Below are 13,938 nucleotides of genomic sequence, written 5' to 3'. Positions count from 1 at the left end.
AACAATCTTCAAGAGAAAAATATAGCATGGCAATTTTTTCCCAAAGTTTTATGGCAGCCACCTTTGACTTGTGAAAAGCAAGTCATAACTAACAATCTCCACCATGACTTGAATTTCACAGCCTCCACCTGAGACCTCAGGTTTGCATCTTGACAGATGCCCATCCGCACGCGTTGGGATGTCGTACGAAACACTGTCTACACCAATAGTCATAATTCTACAAGAATTATCATGCTCGACCATAAAGTGCACATGCACTAGAGGTCCCCGGTTCGAACGCGGGCTCTGATACCAATTGTTAGGAAATTGATAATAATTAGCAACCAATTTCCCACCAGCCGTTTATGCGAAAGACATGTTTTGGAAGAAAACACACGAGAACACACACCAATCGCACCTGTACACAAAGAGTTTATGTGGTTCAGCCCAAAACTAGCTTACGTCCACCAGAAAAGAGAGTTCCACTATGAGCAAATTATTACAACTCACAGTACATGCCCATACCACCCAAATACACTTTGCCCCAGAGAAAAGCCTCACACACTCCTCTCAATACAATAAGTGATAATTAAGTTAAAGGACAAAAACACTCACTCTCTTGCACATCCCTAGCTGTCTTCTTTGTTACTCACTAAAAGAAAAAATGCTCTCTTCTTGGGATTATTTCTGTGGAGCTATTGCCTACTTCACCACAATAGCCAAATGGCTACATATAAGCAAAGCTCACAATTCTCTTCTAAACATAACCTACAATTGTTGACAATATGGCTTGCATTGATTGCTCCTTTTATCAAGGCTTCTAGAGGGATGAAGACTAATGGAACCAATTAGCCTCAATTGTCAACAATCTTCTAGAGAAAAATATAGCATGCCAATTTTTTTTCCAAGGATTTATGGCAGCCACCTTTGACTTGTGAAAAGCAAGTCATAACTAACAATCTCCACCATGACTTGAATTTCACAACCTCCACCTGGGACCTCAGGTTTGCATCTTGACCGATGCCCATCCCCACGCGTTGGGATGTCGTACAAAACACTGTCTACACCAATAGTCATAATTTTACAAGAATTATCATGCTCGACCATAAAGAGCACATGCACTAGAGGTCCCCAGTTCGAACGCGGGCTCTGATACCAATTGTTAGGAAATTGATAATAATAGCAACCAATTTCCCACCAGCCGTTTATGCGAAAGACAAGTTTTGGAAGAAAACACACTTGAACACACACCAATCACACCTGTACACAAAGAGTTTATGTGGTTCAGCCCAAAACTGGCTTACGTCCACCAACAAGAAAGTTCCACTATGAGCAAATTATTACAACTCACAGTACATGCCCATACCACCCAAATACACTTTGCCCCAGAGAAAAGCCTCACACACTCCTCTTAATACAATAAGTGATAGTTAAGTTAAAGGACAAAAACACTCACTCTCTTGCACATCCCTAGCTCTCTTCTTTGTTACTCACTAAAAGAAAAAAGGCTCTCTTCTTGGGATTATTTCTGTGGAGCTACTACCCACTTCACCACAATAGCCGAATGGCTACATATAAGCAAAGCTCACAATTCTCTTCTAAACATAGCCGACAATTGTTGACAATATGGCTTGCATTGATTGCTCATTTTATCTAGGCTTCTAGAGGGATGAAGACTAATGGAACAGATTAGCCTCAATTATCGACAATGTTTTAGAGAAAAATATAGCATGCCAATTTTTCTCCATGGATTTATGGCAGCCACCTTTGACTTGTGAAAAGCAAGTCAGAACTAACAATATGTGGACAGCGTATTCTCCTTGTTGTATGTACATTGGAATTTCCTTTCTTCATTCAACCTTCACCTTTGTCTTAATTGCGTAATAGCCGCAACAGGGGCTATTTAGGGTAAGCCCCCACCGTTTGTTTGTTAAAATGTACTGAGAGATCAAGTATGGCAGTTTCAAGTTTACTTTTCATTCTCATTGTCTTAGTTTGTGCCCTAACTTCAAGCTCAAGTCAAGATGAGAGCTTCCAGCAATGTTTTTCATCTGATTTACAGCATTCTAATTCAAGTTTGAAATTAATCTTCTCTAGGGATGAGAATACTTCTGCTTATTCTTCCATCTTGCAATCTTCCATACGCAACCTACGATTCTTGAACTCCTCAGCGCCGCTGTTCATCGTTACTCCACTTCACGAATCCCACATCCGAGCAGCCGTAATTTGTTCGAAGAAACACGGCGTGCAAGTAAGAATCCGAAGCGGTGGCCATGATTACGAGGGCGTTTCTTATGTATCTCATGTTCCATTCATCATCATTGATCTTGTGAATCTTCGGTCTATCAGCGTCAATATAGAGAATGAGAGTGCGTGGGTCGAGTCCGGCGCAACCGTAGGAGAGTTGTATTACAACATTGCAAATAAAAGTTATGTCTATGGCTTCCCAGCAGGGAGTTGCCCTACGGTGGGTGTTGGGGGACACCTCAGTGGAGGTGGATTTGGTACTATATTCAGAAAATATGGCCTTGCTGCTGACAATGTTGTGGATGCTAAGATAGTTGATGTTAATGGCAAGCTACTAGACAGAAACTCCATGGGAGAAGATCTCTTTTGGGCCATCAGAGGAGGGGGAGGGTCGAGCTTCGGCGTCATTCTCGCGTGGAAAATTAAGTTGGTTCCGGTACCGCCGGTCGTTACTATCTTCCAAGTCGAAAAGACCTTAGAACAAGGCGCAACCGAGCATCTCCAGAAGTGGCAAACCACTGCGAGTAAGCTTCATGAAGATCTTTTTCTCCATGCCGTTGTAGGAGCTGCAGATGCACCCACAAAAGGCGGAAAAACTGTTCAAGTTTCGTTCGAGGGTCTGTTTCTCGGACCGGTTGAAAAACTCCTCCCTTTGATGCAAGATAGTTTTCCTGAGTTTGGTTTGGAGAGCAACAATTGCACTGAAATGAGTTGGATAGAATCTGTTCTTTACTTTGCAGGCTTCTCAACAAAGGGACCCTTAGAAGTTCTGCTTGATAGGCCTCCTTTGACAGATATCTTCTTCAAAGCAAAATCAGACTATGTGAAGGAACCCATTTCAAAAACTGGGTTGGAAGGGTTGTGGAAAAGACTAATGGAAGATGAGAGGTCCTCTCTGATCTTATCACCTTATGGAGGAAAGATGAGTGCTATTTCTGATTCAGAAACACCCTTCCCACATAGAAGTGGGAATTTATATAAAATCCAATATTCAGTCAGTTGGAGTGTAGACAAAGAAACAGAGGAACACATGAGGTGGATGAGAAGCCTTTATGCCTACATGGAACCCTATGTTTCAAAGTCTCCAAGAGAGGCCTATTTGAACTATAACGATTTTGACTTGGGGGTAAACAATAATGGCAATACAAGCTATGCACAAGCAAGTATATGGGGTTTGAAGTATTTCAAGAACAACTTCCAGAGACTTGTTCATGTAAAGACTGCCATTGATCCTGGTAATTTTTTCAAGAATGAGCAGAGCATCCCAGTTTTTCCACCTCAAGGAAAGAGATAATAAGCACATATTTATTGGCTTTTGGAAAAGGTCAGTGTTTACTCCTGATGAGGCAAATATATGACTGTTTTACACCTGCTTTCCCTAGTTAGGGGCACCCTTCTTGCTTTATGCCTTTCTTAAAGGGTTTCTTTTCTTGTCGAGAAAAATACACGAAAATAAAAGGGAAAAATATATATACCCTCATTAAAGTAACACTCAATTTGCAATCTCCTCTCAAACTATTAAAAATTTCTAATATACCCCTTTTGTTATGTAAAAAGACAAATGCCATGGGTTTGGTGACCCACGACAAACTACCACCCAAAAATTGGGAGTTTAACCATCACACAATGATAAGTAGTTCAGTTTTGTTTAAACTAGGAAAGACCCACCACAATGCCGTGGGTCACCATTATTTTAGAATTCTTCTTTAATTTTTTTTTTAATTTTTTATTAAGAGTGATTTTGTCATTTGGGATAAATTGCAATTAATCTTTAGTTTGAGGGACATTATAAATTGAGTGATAAATGGAGAAGGGTATGAGTAATTTTTTTCAAAATAAATAAATAAAAGCACAAGTGAAGCAGGGTCTCCCTGCCTAGTAAGGGAACCCATAACAAAATTGATAATTTCCTTACATTTGATTGATACCCCTAAAGAATCCAAATGGTGTTTCAAGCATTAAGAGGCATATCAATGAGCAATTAGCAATCACCACAAGGCCTACAACTACAACCTCGTTCAATTTATTAAATCTATTATCCGGTGTACAAAGAAAAGAGCGCTCAGAGTTGAAGAATGATTTCTCTCCCAAGTCTTTTTTAGTCTATTTGACTTGATATTGAAACTATGAGAGTTTCACTCCATTCGAAAAACTCTGTTCATAGGAATTCTGTATGAGAGGAATTAATTGAAAAATGCATCTAAGTAATGAATATATGGAACAGAGGATTCTGTGTCATGCCAAGAAGCATTAGTTTTGAATGATGCTAATGTGAGACAATGAAGTAAGCTAATGACTGGAGCATTCTCCGCAGGATTTGAGTCAGCTTAGGAACTACTTGCACCCTTTTGGTCCTTGGGGTTCAATCTTCACTACTTTCTATATTTGGCCACCCTTGATCAGCCTGTAACTTGACAAACTTGGCCAAAAGCTTGATCTCATCATCCAGCAAACGGGCTCCAAATGTGCATTGGCCCCTTGGCGTGCAATTCTCACCAAAGCCCTGCATAGAACCATAAGCCATTCTATCTTTCATCAAGTAGATGAGAAGAAGTAGATTTTGCAGGAGACAAAAATTACAAGAAGAAACCTACTGGCATTCTTCCCTTGCCATAGTATGTCACACGGTATATCTCCTCTTCTCCTTCGACTCCATTTCTGTAGAAGAAACAACACAATCTAGTTATATCTTCTGATCTAATAATTCATTATCTTTCTGGATGTTTACACCGCTTTTTTTTTGGATAAGTGATGGTTGGCCAAGTTATACCATCTCGACCTCGAGGCCACTCAAAAGTGCTTTACAAATTTGTTATTCCAAACCTACATTACGAATGAGTTGAAAACTGTATTCCCTCCATTTCATCAATTTGAGTTGAAAGGGAACTATTGTTGCCCGGAAAATGTACCGTAAACATTTTGGCAGCATTGTTGGGCAAGCACAGTGATTAATGAGATGTTGAGAATTCCTCTTTGAAGAAATCTTTGGCCACATCCAAGAATATTTGAGTGCATTCATCCTCAATGAATGAAATAAGGAAAAATAAATTTTACATGGTTGGTGAAATGATATTAGTATCAGGCTTAATTCGCTATTCTTTGAGACTGAAGTAACAGAACCTTAAGTGTGTTGGCCAGTGATTATATTCATGTATGTGAAGGGGAGCAAAACGTAAATATGCTGACATGTAATGATATCAAAACTACTTTGGTGCCAATATATAATGCAGAAAAGTTGAGCATGCATTAGGCCAAATCATGCCTTTTAGCCAAGGAAATAGCATCCTAAAAAGAAAATAGCATCCAAGTGCTGTGTGGATATTATGAGCATATGGTATACATGCAAGATGCAAGCAATGGCATAGAAGTATGTAAGATTACATGTGCTGTGTGGGTATTTTGGTTTGAGTCTCAAAAAAAGGCTTTGTGAAAATTCCGTCCATTCATATTCCTAAACGTCATCTAAATGAACGTGTGGGACTGTTGTTTATACCATAAATACATATTGCCAAAGTGATGGTTGGCAATGTTTAATTGTCTTGATCTCAAGGCCAGATGAGTGTCAATCTCAAGGCCAAAGTAAGGACACTCATGTCAAGCATACAACCCTACAACATTCATCAAAGATGCTGATCTTAGGCCGAGCTTGTAGATTCATGTGTTGCATGAGACATGACCCATGCATCCTGCACACTATGGTAATGAATTTGCAAGCTCGAGATGAATAACCAACTCAGAATCTAAAAGCCAACTTTAGTCATGAGAATGCACGTGCGAAGGTGAATAAAATAAACTTAAAAGTATAGCTTGCATGCATGTCACTTAGGTTTGACAACCATATACTTGGTGTACATCCCACACTAATCAAAATGACAATGCATGTCCAGTAAAAGCGGGGGAACATATGGAAGAGTTTAAAATCAAAAGAGGCTGCTATAAAAAATAACTGCAGGCATGACATAAGAAACTTCAACGAATATTGTATAAAAGGAAGATATCAGAATTCGTTGGTATCTATCTATCTTCATGAGCAAATATTCAGATTTATCTAGTTTCTTCATGTAGTCCTTCATTTTATTGTTGTAGTTTTATTTAAATGCTTGTACTAGTACTCCATTAATCCAAAAGAATAAATATTCCCTCAATTTCAGTAATTCAAATTGAAAAGTATACGATAGACGATGGATGTAGGGAAACTAGTACGTTTCTATCTTCATGATCATTTTAAAGTGTTTTGTCAGGAGGCATGCTGTTTCTAACCCAATAATGGACTTATGTGTGCTAGATTACCTTTGAAGATCTTTTGCAAAAAGAGTAGCGCCCTGAAAAGAGGAAGAGGAATAGATTAGAGAAGTGAGATTTAGAAGCTAAGATAATTATTCGGATTGCGTGAGTAGAGGCATTCTCACCGGTTGGATTATATTTCCGCCTGCATCATGACACCCAATGCAAGCTCGACGAAACAATGCAGCTCCTCTTTGTATGTCTATGGTTTGTCCATATGAAACTGCACCAGGAAAGAAGCTGTGAAAAACCAAGTAAAAGATGGACTGTAAGCTATTCAAACCAATTGGACATATAAGAAATATCTTAAAGAGCTGTCAGTTGGAGAAGTTATATCTTTTGCTTGAAGAAAATGAAGGTAAGAGACAACTGTCCTGAAACAACTACTACTGTTCCACAGCTGGGAAAGATGTGGAGGAAATAAGCTTCTAAATTTTTTTGGTTTAGACTTTAGGACAAGCAATAATGTTTGAATAACAAAAGGCTGTAATTTTTATCCCATGCATCAAAAGGTATAGGAGAAGAAATTGAAGAGAAAAGAAAAAGGAAAACAAAGGGATTAACATATGGCCCAGCCATTGCAGCTTACATCCATGAAATAAAGCCTCAACCAGCTACATCTTTATTACTCGGTTTGATACTTTACAATGTACCCGTTGAAGGGTTTATGTGCGAGATACGGTGAGACAATCATGATGAAATATATACAACATCACCAACTTAGATATCTAAGATTGTGTATTATTTCCCTTTCAGATTTGAGCAAGTCGTAAAACTGTTCATTTTGATGAAGTAGGTGATGTCAATAAAATCTCCTATTAACACTGAATTATGCAGATTGAACGATGATGCAATGTCAGTTGTTCTATAATCAACAATAGAAGGTAACGTTCAATAATTATTCAAATTGGCATGTCTTGCTGATTATAACATACCAGCAGATGAACATATATTGGGAAATGCTTTTCTTACAAAGAATCTCAAAACAATATTACATACAACGTGGGGAGTTCACTTATCAAGACATGTTAGTGGGGAAGACGAAGATTTGTGGGGTGGGGAAGAAGGAGATTTTCCTTACTCTTTGGGTGATTTCCCCCATGCCACCCCGCTTGGACTGGGCTTTGATGGGGGATCCATGCAAGGGGATCGATGTCACTTTAGAGGTTACCCCTTGGAAGGATAAGGGTAGAAGGGAGCTTATAAACCTAGAATGCTCCATCGACTATGATGTTAAGGGAATATCCTCTAGGCAGAGAAAAAGTAAGACTCACGCTAGTGTTGAGTGCCTCAGGAGGTGTCAGGCTCTGTTGTTTTGTGGGTTTTGGTTTTGAGGGCATGTCGGGTGTGTGATTTTGTGGGTGGTCATGCTGTATCGTTTGAGTTTCTTGCTTGTTTGGAACATCTTGTATATACTGCATGTATACTTAGGGGTAGCTTACGCTTTTTAATAACATAAACTTCATTACTTATCAAGACATGTTAGTTACACAACTTCATCACATTCAGTTGGCACACCACGTCATTTCCTTATAGACTTTTTATAAAAAAAAAACAAAGAAATGCTAGTATAACTGCGCTTATATGTTACATATCTATTCGATTGATATTCCACTCTATGTCCCCATAAGATTATAGTCATTTCTGCGGTGGAGAATTTTAAACATCAACTAAACATACTTAGTTTTTGCGCATTTACCACATAAAATCGTTTCTTGTTTAGTCATGTTAATTGAAGTATATACTCAGATATGGTGTTTAAAGGAGATCCCCGTACCATATGCATTCTATTCATTATGCAATTTTCACTTTTTCTTCTTTAATATTCACTGCAACTTAGTGCAATTTTACTTCTTCTTTTTTATAAGAAATCGAATATCATTATAAAGGTAAGGGACCCCCACGTTTACAACAAGGAGTATACAAGAGAAGCCACCTAACTAGTAGAAGCAAAGAGAAGTAGAAATTCATGAAAACTAATCACCAAAAGAGAAACAAAAGCAGCTGTCTAAAACTACAGGGTGTTGAAAAATAAAGGCTTAATCTCCTCCAAAATCTTCACTTGATCCTCAAAACTTCTATCATTCATTTTCCTCCAAAGCACCACAAAAGGCACAAAGGTACCATCTTTCACACAACAGCAATCTGAGTGTTGCCAGCAGTCTACCAACAAGCATACAAGTCAACTACTCATCTAGGCATAACCCAAGAGTCCAAACCGATTGAAGAAAACATTTCACATAAGACAGGCAACCTCATATTGAAGAATAAGATAGTCCACAGACTCATCATTCCTTTTACACATACAACAACTATCAACCACAATGACACACCGCTTCTAAAGGTTGTCCATGGTAAGGATCTTTTCTACGACTGCCAACCAAGCAAAAAAAAGCCACCCTCAACGAAGCCTTTGTCCTTCAAACACTCTTTTAAGGGAAGCGGAAATTCTCATTACAACTCATGACATTGTAAAACGATTTAACACTAAAAAACCCTCTTTTCGAAGGGAACCACTACAGCTGGACCTCACCTTCTAGTCTCACTATCCCTAAATACATCACCTAAAAAAACAAGGCAAAGACATCCACCTCCCAATTGTGAGCTGCTCCAGCAAAGCTCACTTTCCACTGAATGGAACCTACAGGAATTTCCACGTAATCCACAACAAAAGCATCTTTTGTGCATGCAATACCATATCCCCACACCATAGATCATACCAGAGTCTAACCTTGGAGCCATCTCCCACCTCAAATCTAGTATAACTTGAAAACATCACTCAACTCCTCATAATATTCTTCCATAAACCCACTCAATACGCCTTAACAGGCTCCCTAGAGCACCACCCTCGCCATAAACTTCCATATTTAGCATCCACCACTACTCTTCACCAACCCTCTCTCTAAAGAGCATAGCGCCAAAACAATTTACCTAAGAGAGAATGATTAAACCTCAGCAAATTTCTAATTTGCAACCCTCCCTCAGAGATCAGCCTAGAAATCTAGGACCAACTCGCCAAGTGATATTTTAACTTATCGCCTAGCCCACCTCATAAGAAAACACGTTGGAACTTCTTAATACGGTTTGCAACACCCATGAGGAGAGGAAAGAGAAACAGGAAGTATGTAGGTAAATTAAAAATGGTGCTCTTGATATGGATAAGCCTACCTTTTTTTTTATAACAAGGAATCCCTCCAAGGTATGGCCACTTTGTGTAAAGCGCCCCCTATTAGGTAAACCTTGGACCCATGTAAAGCGTCCCCTCCACACGGATCGGGTAATACTCCGGCTTCGCTGGCGGGTTAGCCTCAAGGAATTGTTTGCACCCAAGGTTTACCTAGACAAATACTACATTTTTCAACTAACCAACCGAAGTTCAATCTTCTCAATAACACCATCCCATATATGTTTGGCCTTATGAGAAGCCCCCAACGCAAGACCAAGATACTTCATGGGCAGAGATGCAACCCCATGGCCTAGAATCCCAGCCACTAGAATCCCAGCCAGCTCATTCACATTATCAACATTTCCAACAGGAACCAATCCCAACCTGGCTAAGTTTGTTTCAAACTCGACACAACTTCAAAGCATAAGAATACGCCCCAAAGAATACATAGAATATGAAGCTTATTAGGGTAGCCCCCGCAGAAAATCAAGTATCATCATTTAACAGAAGGTGAGAGATCTGAGTCCCTATCCCTATAAAGAAGCCTAACAACAAACCTCCACTCACAAAACAAAAATTATCTTACCCACGCCTCCATAACAATGACAAACAGCAAATGAGACAAAGGGTTTCCTTGCCTCAAGCCACGAGAGTTGCTAAAAAAGCCCGTGGGAGATCTATTAACCAACACCAAGAATTGCACCAAGGAAATACAGTGAGCAATCCAAGATCACCATTCACAACGCCCCCCCACCCCAAAACCCACACCTTCCAAAAAATCCCAATTAACATGATCATATGCTTTTTCTAGGTCCAATTTACAAATAACCCCGGATCTCCAGATCTCATTCTACTATCAAGGCATTAATTGGCAATAAGAATAGGATCTACGTACCTTGACTAAACGCATTATGTCACTTCAAATAATGTTCCCCAACACCATCTTGAGCATTTTCACTAGGATCTTAACAATAATCTTGTAGATACTACCCACCAGACTGATCGGGAGAAAATCTTTGGGGTCGACAGCCCTAGAGTCTTCAGAATGAAAGCAAGGAATGTAGCATTTAGGCTCATTTCGAACTTACCACTAGCATGGATGACACAAAAAAACTTCATGATATCCTCTTTCAAAATAACCCAACAAACTTGGAAGAAAGCCATTGAGAAACAGATAGGCCCAGCGCCTTGCCACCGTTCATAGCTTTCACTACCTCCCTTTCCTCAAAAATCTCTCTCCAACCAACTAGCCTCCGCCGCATCAATAGAATCAAAAGAAAGACCATCCACCCTTGGCCTCCAAATAAACTACTCTATGTACAACTGTTTTATAAAACTAGATAATGTGCTCACTGATCTCACCGGTTAATAGAAATTGTATCGTCAATCAACAATGACTTAATGGAGTTCCTTCTTATGTTGGAGTTAGCCATTCTGTGAAAAACTTTGTGCACTTACCAGCCTCTTTGAGCCGCAAGATCTTAGATTTTTGCCTCCGACTCTCTTCCTCTATAAGAGTGGATCTTTCTAATTTGCTAACAATTTATGCCTTCTTTATACTCTCCTTAACACCTAAGGCCCTCCCTTCTTCAATGATACCAAAAACACCTAGCTCTTTCAAAAGGATCTTCTTCTTAATTCTGTAAGTAGTTTAAGTACATTAGATTGTTCGCAGTGGCAAAGACAGGGGCCAACCCCCTACAAAAATTTTCAAAAAAAAAAAGCACCTTGGTTGGCTCCTGAAAAATTTCCAAAAAAAATCTATTTGGTGGCCTAGTTCAAAAACAATATACAGAAACAATAGAATGGTGATATGGATTTACACTTTCTTCTTGCTCTTATTCTGTTATACTGTTATTTAGTTATAGTTTATTATGTTACAGACATGCAGTGTTAGTTTGGAATCGATTTGGGTCACTCTGTTAAGCCCCAATGCCTCCCACTACCCCTAGTAGGCTAGTACCCTTCATGGATTGGCCCATTACATGAAAATTTTGAATAGAATATTAGTATGGAGAATTTCAGATAATTGCATGTATGGTTTATTACATAAAAGTTAAAAATCGTTAGGTAAAACTTTCTTTTAAAAAAAAAAGTAAGCACATTCTCTTCCGCTAATCATTTGAGCACATATAGCCTTCTTCCGGTGCTTTTTGGCATTTTGAGTGAAAAACAGGGGCATTAGAGTATTGCTAACAAGTAGGGGACAAACACATGCCATGAACCGGATGATGGTTACCTGGCGTGTTGCAGATAGGAGATAAGGCTACAAGTGCGGCCATTAGAGGTGGAACCAAACTCTTGAAATATTGCTTTTCAGGAACTGGGTTTTCTGCTCCTTTCTTCCCATTTCCCTTTACAATATTGTCAATGTTTAGAAACTTCCAATGTGCAAAACATATTCAATGAGAGAGAAAAGAAAAGAGAGAGACCTTTGTTGCTGAGAGCAAACAGGCACCATTACTAAAACCCGTACTATAGCCAGATATCAGAGACAAAAGCTGCATCTCAATCTCTCCCCTCCCTCTCTAACTGATGAGGAAGAAGAGGAGTTGTGGGTTGAGGGGAAATGTTTTCTCTGAGCTGATGACAAAGGCTTATCCACACCGACAAGTATAATTTTATGGCAAGTGTCAAAGCCCTCGTGGTCCCCCCACCCCCCTCCAATCAGGTTTTTGACCATTAACAGAGCTCCAGTTCGAATCCCTCCACTTCCGAAACAGAGAAAATAGAGCTTGAATTATTATTTGTAATTATTTATATTTCACGGATGTTATCTTCTTCTCCTCTTGAACCCGCTACACTTGTCATCCTCCTCAATCCCTTTACCTTTATCCCCATTCCTTAAACCCACGCCCCTTCCAATTCTAAACCTCACCCTCCCTCTCCCCACAACCCCCAATTCCGCCTGCTTCCGCTCCTTCACCACCACCACCCTTTTCCCTTTGTTATTGTCCTTTTTTTCATCATTGCAATCCCCCGCTATAACCGAATCCTCCTCCCACAACCTCTCTTCTCTCGCCCTCCTTTCCTTCCCTTCCGGGAATTCCGGCAGCCATTTGGGCACGTGGGAATGATGATCCGGTTTACGGCTGGCAGGAATCGAGTTCTCCGGGGAACTACAATTATTCCGGCGGGGAACGGGCTTGGCGAATGGGATTTCGTCGTGGAACTCGACGAACCTGGAGAGGTCTTTGAGGACCCCAGAGGCGAGCAGCAGAGTGGAAGAATCTTTGTGGAGAATGGAGCCTCCGGAGAAGCCGCCGCTGTGGAGCGAAACGACGCCGTGGAGGGCGTGGGTGAGGTCGAGGAGGTTGGATTGGATGCGGCTGGAGTGGTTGGTGAAGGCGGCGGCAGAGTGGGCGATGGCCTGCAGATACTTTGTGGCCACCAGGGTGAGGGTTTCGAGCGCCGACAGCTGGGTGGCCTTGAAGCCCACCGACTGGCAGATTTGCGAGACTGCGGTTCTGGCTATAGCGAACCAGAACTCCGACGGGATTGTTGTCGTTTTGTTCGTTGTCATTGTCGTTGTTAGGGCTATTGCTTTCTTTGATTTCATGGTAGTTTCGTAGGGGTAGACGAAGTTTGAGTAAAACCCTACTTGCCTTCTTCTCTAAAGAAGAAACTCTCGCCACAACTGTGTGAGGTGGGTGACGACAAGAGTAGAACCTCCGACCTTGACAACCTTAAAGCCCACGAGGGTTTGGCCCAGCCAATGAGCTAGTGCAAATTTATACTGTGGATTTCGAAAACTACTAAGTCTTTGTTCTGTCTGATTGACGCCTTTTATTTAACTCTTTATTTTTTTTAATTAAAATTTGAGAAATGCAAGGTGTTCTTTTAATGTTCTTCTGGTATCCTCTCAACTGTAATGTGGTTTTTAAAATTATTGTTGAATTTGAGATTATCATTATTGACTTTTAATTTATTGGTGATTTTAAAAGTCACATCACAGTTTGGAGGACACCAGAAAAACACTAGAAGAACACTTAGCATTTCCCTTAAAATTTAGCTTATTTTTTAAGTTTTAACAAACAACTTTTTGGAAACATCATACAATAAACTCCTTAAATTTCTCTATAATTTTTATTTTTATTCTCAAAATCACCCATTTGAAGAGAGAAAAAGAAGGGAAGAAGGGAAAATGAATATAAAAATGTGTGAAAATGAGATAGGGAGGAAGATTGATTGTTTCTTCAAATATAGAATAGAAATCTACAAGAATTATAATAGAGAATGAGAACAAATAAATGAAGGTTTTT

At 39.8% G+C, this 13,938-nt stretch overlaps 2 protein-coding genes and 1 pseudogene across 2 annotated transcripts; 1 reads left to right on the top strand and 2 right to left on the bottom strand.

Moving 5' to 3' along the window:
- The first annotated feature begins 1,904 nt into the window (after positions 1-1,904).
- Positions 1,905-3,594, top strand: LOC132171047 (tetrahydroberberine oxidase pseudogene; annotated as a pseudogene).
- A 633-nt stretch (positions 3,595-4,227) lies between these two features.
- Positions 4,228-12,277, bottom strand: CYTC6A (Cytochrome c). The gene is made up of 6 exons (XM_059581599.1): positions 12,109-12,277; positions 11,916-12,030; positions 6,636-6,733; positions 6,517-6,548; positions 4,821-4,884; positions 4,228-4,729 (listed from the first exon to the last, which is right to left on the bottom strand). Exons 1-6 carry the CDS (start codon positions 12,181-12,183, stop codon positions 4,589-4,591), a joined length of 525 nt encoding a protein of 174 aa, XP_059437582.1. The 5' UTR covers positions 12,184-12,277; the 3' UTR covers positions 4,228-4,588.
- An 81-nt stretch (positions 12,278-12,358) lies between these two features.
- LOC132170574 (Bromodomain transcription factor) lies at positions 12,359-13,452 on the bottom strand. The gene has a single exon (XM_059581597.2). It carries the CDS (start codon positions 13,233-13,235, stop codon positions 12,450-12,452), a length of 786 nt encoding a protein of 261 aa, XP_059437580.2. The 5' UTR covers positions 13,236-13,452; the 3' UTR covers positions 12,359-12,449.
- Between the last annotated feature and the right edge of the window lie 486 nt (positions 13,453-13,938).

The sequence above is a fragment of the Corylus avellana genome, chromosome 1 (genome assembly GCF_965113065.1).
Source record: "Corylus avellana chromosome 1, dhCorAvel1.hap1.2, whole genome shotgun sequence".
Taxonomy (NCBI): domain Eukaryota; kingdom Viridiplantae; phylum Streptophyta; class Magnoliopsida; order Fagales; family Betulaceae; genus Corylus; species Corylus avellana.
Note: the sequence above shows the minus strand (reverse complement) of the source record. Positions and strands in the feature narration are given on the sequence as shown.

Bases quoted from the DNA above. Each gene is read 5' to 3' on its own strand.
- CYTC6A (XM_059581599.1), bottom strand. From the start codon at position 12,183: ATGCAGCTTTTGTCTCTGATATCTGGCTATAGTACGGGTTTTAGTAAT. The intron at 12,031-12,108 runs GTCTCTCTCTTT...AATATTGTAAAG, and splicing joins GTTTGCTCTCAGCAACAAAG to GGAAATGGGAAGAAAGGAGC. The intron at 6,734-11,915 runs GTAACCATCATC...TTCCTGGTGCAG, and splicing joins TCCTATCTGCAACACGCCAG to TTTCATATGGACAAACCATA.
- LOC132170574 (XM_059581597.2), bottom strand. From the start codon at position 13,235: ATGAAATCAAAGAAAGCAATAGCCCTAACAACGACAATGACAACGAAC.